A 7500-nucleotide genomic window follows, 5' to 3' on the forward strand; every position below is an offset into this window, starting at 1 on the left:
GGGCTTCTTGTTGACGATCCTATTCCAGTTGTTCACCCCGTCTATGTCCGTTGGAAGGTCAGCGGTGGCCACCTTGGCAGCCTTCAGCAGCGTGGGCAGCATGTCTGTTTGATGCATCAGTCCTCTGCGATAAGAGAATCTTCATGAAGGCAGGCACAGTGTTAGATGACAACATGAAAGAGACACAGAAGATGAAAGTCTGGGATGTTGCTGGTATTCAATCTGTGGGCAAATACCCCACCCCCCTCCCATTTATAACCCTCCACCCCTCACCGCCCCCCCCCCAAAAAAAAAAAACCAAAAAAAAACGCCCAAAAATATTTGGCAATTTTTGTAAGTTTTCATCCCAATTTGCAACATAGTTTTCGGCGATTTAATACATATAGCAAGATCTAGATCAGCACTTTTCAGGACGTGTACGGGAACGTGTACGGGTAACGTCATCAAATCTAGTTTTTACGTCACGCGTTTGCCAAGATCTGCTGTCTTGGTGGGAGCAAAACAACGTTTGCATTTCGAACATTTGAGAAAAAAGTGAGTCACGGGTGACGCAATATCTACACTTACACGTACAGGTCTTTGCTACACGTTCGACCATCTAGAACACTGTACTATGAGACCCCCCTCCCCTCCCCACCCCCATCTCTCTCTCTCTCTCTCTCTCTCTCTCTCTCTCTCTCTCTCTCTCTCTCTCTCTCTCTCTCTCTCTCTCTCTCTATTTATTATTATTTATTACTATTTTCTATATATATAAACGACCTACCTCTATTTGTAAAATGCATGTGTGAACTATTTGCAGATGATACTACAATTCATTCTAGTCACCAAGATCTTATTAAAGGTCCTTGTCTACATTTTTAAACCGAAATCGCCATTTGACCATTGAAATGCAGAGTCTATTATCTACAAATATCAACAATACACCCCCTTTCGATCAGGAAAGACAAAGCCAGTGTACTAGCCGTTTGAAAATTTATTGTAGTATTCCAGCGTAGTACTCATAGTAGGATATCCTTATTTGGAAAATGCCAAGCGCAAAACTCCTCTCAAATCCTGTGCATTTCGTGCGTTTAAAAAAAAAGCGTGGACAGCGCTCCAGTGTCAAACAGTTGCTGCACTTGTTTGGGCGTGGCTATAAGCATTGTGACATGAATTTGATTGGTCAGTATTTTTAGGCAAAGCACATGTTCTCAGCAAACAGAAAACAAAATATTGGAAGCGTGAGTCACGCTACCCAAAAATAAAATCTTTTTTTACATAGATTTTTTTTTCTATAACTTTTTTCCCCATGGTTCATTCATCATCTGACATAACTTTTTGGCGAAAACTAACCATAAGATTATTGAAAAAAAGCAAAAATGTAGACGACCACCTTTAAACTAGCAAATATCCTCCAAGAAAACATTGATCGATTACTTGAATGGTCAGAACTAAACCATATGTCACTGAATCCAAATAAAACTAAATGCATGCTACTTACCACGAGGCAAAAAAGACAAAATTTAACATCTGGATTTCCGACATTGCTAATACGAAATCAAGATGTTACCGAAGTTGATAGCCATAAAGCCTTGGGAATAACTATTGACAATAACCTGTCTTGGTCAATACATGTAGATACACTTTGTAAAAACACATCCCAAAAAATATTTCAGTTATCAAAAATCAAACACTTTCTAGACCTTCGCACAAGAAAACTGTTTTTTCAGGCACATATTCAGTCAGCTATTGACTATGCTTCCACAGTGTGGGACTCTGCAAGTGCAAATACTTTGAAACACTTGGGCAGTTTACATAGACGAGCTGTTAAATTAATTATTTTAAAAAATACATCTCTTTCCATGACTGATTATAAACGATTGCAAATTCTTCCTATCAAAGATAGATTTGCATATAACAAAGGTGTGATAATGTATAGAATTATGTCAGGGAATGCACCTACACTCATTGCCTCAAATTTCAAAATAAATCATTATAGAAAATGTAACACAATAATTACCCCAACTCCAAGAATTGACCTGTACAAGTCGAGTCTATCATATTCTGGAGCAATTATGTGGAACGCCATCCCAAATATAATTAAATTACGAATTCATGAAACATCATTCAAGGAATATTACATGCTGTTTCTTTTACAAAACTTATAAGAAATATTATCAAGCAGCTGGCAAAATATAACTGTACTCTCTGATTATATTGAAAAACATGATTATATATAATTCATGAAGGATTTTTTTTTTATACAAACACATATTTCTCCGTTATATTTAATTTTCAAGCATTGCTAAAGAATCACAATGCATCTTAATGTCTTATTGGTTGCTTGACATGTTAATTATGGTAAATATGTCATTTGTACTATAGTTAAACTTATCTTTTATTTCTTCTTGTTTGTTACCCCTCAATAGGCGAGGGCCAGATGAAAAAAAGCATGTATACATTGCTTATTCTGTCACCCTCGTAAAATAAATTTCAATTCAATTCAATTCAAATTCTCTCTCTCTCTCTCTCTCTCTCTCTCTCTCTCTCTCTCTCTCTCTCTCTCTCTCTCTCTCTTTCTCTCTCTCTTTCTCTCTCTCTTTCTCTCTCTCTCTCTCTCTCTCTCTCTCTCTCTCTCTCTCTCTCTCTCTTTCTCATACCTGTAAACAAACGAACTGTTGGGCAGCAGCGTCTTACTGTGGAAGAAGGCAGGTACCCGAATCCCCCCTTCATACAGCGTCGCCTTCTTCCCCCTCAACGGGTAGGTCCATGAACCGTAATTCCCACCGCCTCCGTTGACTGGCGTGAAGACCACCAGCAGATTGTCGTCATAGCCTACGTCACTCATGACGTCAAGGATCTCTTGCACGCCTTCGTCGACGGCCGCCATCATGGCACAACGCAGGCGGCGGTCGCTGTCGCTGATGTGGCTACACATGTTGACGTACTTGTCGGGAGCCTTGATTTACAACACAGACATAGTTCTAAATGGAAACAAAATTTAAAAAACCAGATAGACTGATACAGTTCCAAAATCATTAATCAAAACAACGAGAACGGTAAGGTATTAGAAGGTTTTTATTTTAACAAAACAACACGAACACGACTTCATTGGCCCTATTTTTACTTCATTTATTGGTCTGTCTGTCTGTTAGCCTGTCTGTCTCTCTGTCTGTCTCTCTGTCTGTCTGTCTGGCCACTATACAGGCCATCGGCCCAATATACTCGTGAACGTCTTGTTTTGTTAAAATTAAACCGTCCAATACCTCACCGTTTACAAAAAATAAAGTAGGATATGCGCCGAAATGGCTGCGATCTGCTGGCCGATGTGAATGCGTGATGTATTGTGCACACACAAATTTCATTTCACACGGCATAAATAAATCCCTGCGCCTTGAATATGTGCGCGATATAAATTGCATAAAATTTAAAATTTTTTTTATATATAAATGAATCCCTGTGCTTAGAACTGTACCCGCGGAATACGCGATATAAGCCTCATATTGATTGATTGATTGAAAAAAAGTACGGTTTTAAACTGAGAAGTGAAAAGGACAAGCAGCTGCTGGAAGGCACGGTCCTTCCCATCAACACATCTCTGCTGGCTGTCCCAGATGTCGCCTTGCTGTTATACGTGATAAGACCGCCCTCCGCTTGGACTCATAGCAAAATTCAACATCGTGTGGGGGGGGGGGGGGGGGGGCTTGCTTTGCAGAGGGAAGATTTGCGGATGAAATATCTCACAGATTTTCACAAATGTTCGTTAAAAAATGTATTTATCAGTAAATCATACAGTGCGCAGAAAAACCCATTGGTTCTCCTGGTCAAATTTGAGATGATAAGTCGAATCATTTACACAGAAAGGAATGCGCCTTTAATTTATGGTACGAATGCATGTATTGTTGTGACGTAGTGAGCTGATCGTTGCAGAACCCTCTGTCCTCTATCCGACTTTTTCTTCAGCCGTAAACACCCATTTTCTGACATAAGAAAACTTTCACTTTAATTGTTTTGATAACACAGCATGGACCAACTTCAAGGTATAGTATGTTGGTTTCAACATGCAATTTCGTATGCAAACATTCCTCTGTGTGTGTGTGAATACGAAAACGAATGGACTCCAATCATTATCTGAAAGGCGTAACCGTCATAAACTAACAATGTTCCATAAAATTATTCACGACAAGACCCCCCCATACCTACAAGCAGCACTCCCACCTCTCGTAGCAGCCAACAACCCCTACCACAGACGCCGCCCCTTAGAACGAAGTATACCCCCACATCGAACAGAAACGTACAAAACATCCTTTTTTCCTTCGACAACAGTACTCTGGAACCAACTATCTGAACAAATACAGTTAACTGACTCCCTCGGGGAATTTAAACATTACTTAACAAAAGACGACACACAAATTCCCGTTTACTTCTACAGTGGCAGTCGACAAACACAAATAATCCACACAAAAATGAGACTTAATATTAGTGATCTAAAGAAAGACTTAGTTGAGCGACACCTTGCGGAAAACAGCGTATGCGACTGTGGTGATGGAACAGAAACTGCAACACACTTCTTACTAGAATGCCGTTTACACTTAGCTGCAAGAAACAACACAATCAACAAACTAACCAACAACCTCATACACACAGATATTCTACTTCATGGAAACCCCTCCTTGCAAACAAAAATTAACAAAAAAATCTTTTTAACAGTGCAGGAATTTATTGGACATTCCGGCCGTTTCGAACAGATAAACATGTAAAGTGAAAGCAAAATCGACACGTCTACTCGTCTCTCTCTCTCTCTCTTTCTCTCTCTCTCTCTCTCTCTCTCTCTCTCTCTCTCTCTCTCTCTCTCTCTCTCTCTCTCTCTCTCTCTCTCTCTCTCCCTCTCCCTCTTTCTCTCTCTCTCTCTCTCACTCTCCCCCTCTCTCCCCCTCCCTCCCTCCCTCTCTCCCTCCCTATCTCTTACTCGCAAACACCATAAATATTATATATGTATTCCCAAACGGATTTTTGTTTTGATGTACAATTTTCATTCAATTTTCTTTTCATGTTTGCAAGCTTTTCATTTAAACTGTACAATAGCCGCCATTTATATTATATGTAATTTTCTAGAAATAGTGAACACCACTATAAGCATTATGCTTGTTGTTGTTTACTCAATATGCGTTTTTTGTAAATAATGCACAAACGTTAAATAAAACAGTTTAAACCAATACGAATACGAATAATACGAATAAACTTTATTGTCATGAAACGTAGTGTTTTTAAGACACGGGGAGATAAATAACCAAATGATTACATTGTTTCTTTTTTTTGGAAGCAATTATATACAAAGTCTCCCAATTTAGTTTGTACTTTGTCTACTTGCACAAGTTGACTTGGTACATCATATGAATATATAGGTCGATTAATTTCACTCATGAAAGATTTTCGTAATTGGTTGTTTTCTATGCAGTTATCTAGAAAATGTATTTCATCTTCTATTACTCCACTTGTTTCACATAATCTATTTTCCCTTGGTGTATTGCTGTATCTACCAGTTTCAATTTCCAGGTCGTGGGCACTTATTCTTAGTTTACACAACGATGGTTTATATTTTCTTTGTTTTATGAATAACAGATATGGTTCCGTTTTATAATTTGTTACTATTCTTTGATAAAAATTTAACTTTGGTGAACTTCTTGTTTGACCTTTCCAGAATTGTATATATTGGAGTTCCAATTTTTGACATATAACGTATTTTAACCTTTTGACATTAAAAGTGGACTGATTTTTCCACACATGATCTAATCCAATGACTTCTAACAATTGTTTTACAAATGATATCCATGGATATGTTTCACTGCCTTTGGTGTACATCAGATTATATATAGCTATTCTGAAGGACACGTGGGGGAATTCGGGGGCTGTGATTGGATGGTCTCTTCCGATCATCAAAGCATAATGCTACGGAAGTCGGCCATGTTTGCCAATATCCAAAAGCATATTGTCAATAACAAAGACGCATGGTTCCGGTTTACCCATCTGTACCACACGATGTTTCACTGGTCGACAACAGCACACACTGACAACTTGAAATTCTTCTCGGGAATGTTTTTCAGCTTTACAAATGTCGATAGCATACCCTGTTCTGCTAACTTCCCGATGAAACAGGACTAAACCTATTATTTTCTGTCCCTAAACACCACAAAATGCCCAAAGTCAAAAGATGTAGTACAAACAAGGGAGTAAAACGGAACAGCCGTTTTTGTGTGCCTGTGGGCTTAGTTCACAATTGCCGACTGACACAAACTTTTCTTATCTCGTAACTCCACACTAAATACCCCACTTCCCCTCTGAAGTATTGATGTACAACCCATGGCACTAACATTCATGTAGTCGTTTATAACTGAGGTTGAAAAATTCGCTTCATGACGAGACAAGTATAAATGCCATTCACCCAAACTGAAAACGTCGCTGCCGTCTGCTCGCTTTGTACGGATTATCTGTTCTCTTTTCCTCCCCTTGTTGCATCCTAGTTCTTCAGTTGTTTCTAGTTTTCCGTTGATGTTGTGTTTTGGTCTTCTTCATAAGTAGTCTTGTTCAAAATTAAATAAACTCAAACTTCTTTTTGTTGTATACGAATGAACTAATAAAAAGCTGTTTAACAGCTGTGTTGTCAAATCGAGTTTTTTTCCAAAGTCAGTGTGGCGCCTGCGCAAAACTAATGCGCATAAGAAACGGCGTCTGCTATCAAAACCTGAGATCAACGCATCGACGCAAAAACTGTCATTTTGTAAGTTTGGAACAACAAATAAAGGTCAGAACAGCTATATAATCGCTATGGTATTTTCAGCGTAGCAATAGGGTCCGATATTTAGACTTGAACAAGTATAATGCGACTCGTCTTCGACTCGTCGGCAATATACTTGTCTCGTCTAAATATCGGACCCTATTGCTACGCTGAAAACACAATACTTTGCTCAGATGAGATGTTTTTGTGTGTTTTTGAGATGATGATGTATGTGTGTGTGTGTGTGTGTGTGTGTGTGTGTGTGTGTGTGTGTGTGTGTGTGTGTGTGTGTGATTTAAAGAGAGAGAGAGAGAGAGAGAGAGAGAGAGAGAGAGAGAGAGAGAGAGAGAGAGAGAGTGACACACATACTGAATGACATTGACAATGACAATGATAATTCTTCATTTTACGAAGGTAACAGAATAAGCATAGGTAAACGCTAGGATGCGCGTTCACGGCCAGCTTCAGTGCCACGCCCACTAGGGAGGTCAGGTCCGCTGCAGACGCTGAACAGTCCGTAAAACTGTGTATAAACAACGGCCGACCGGTGCCATTTGTCTTTTTTATGTACTGCACAAACTTGCTGACAAAAACTTTCAAAAAGATGTGTTTCCGATTTCCAAAGAAAATATAAAGAATAAGGGATAGTGTTATTTATCCCTGCGTTTGTATACATTACCCGCCTTCAATCCTAATGATGATGATAACGATGATGATGATGATGATGATGATGATGAAGACGACGA

The 7500-nt window shown here is 39.1% G+C and overlaps 1 protein-coding gene across 1 annotated transcript in view; it reads right to left on the reverse strand.

Moving 5' to 3' along the window:
• LOC138972588 (arylsulfatase I-like) overlaps positions 1 to 7500 on the reverse strand; it is a 21509-nt gene that overhangs the window by 2732 nt on the left and 11277 nt on the right. Inside the window, exons 5-6 of the mRNA XM_070345243.1 lie at positions 2640 to 2938; positions 1 to 124 (exon numbers count right to left, since the gene is read on the reverse strand). The exon at positions 1 to 124 is cut by the window's left edge and continues 78 nt beyond it. Coding sequence (XP_070201344.1) covers positions 1 to 124; positions 2640 to 2938 — 423 coding nt within the window. The remainder of the gene's footprint in view (positions 125 to 2639; positions 2939 to 7500) is intronic.

This window comes from Littorina saxatilis, linkage group LG8, assembly GCF_037325665.1.
Source record: "Littorina saxatilis isolate snail1 linkage group LG8, US_GU_Lsax_2.0, whole genome shotgun sequence".
NCBI lineage: Eukaryota > Metazoa > Mollusca > Gastropoda > Littorinimorpha > Littorinidae > Littorina > Littorina saxatilis.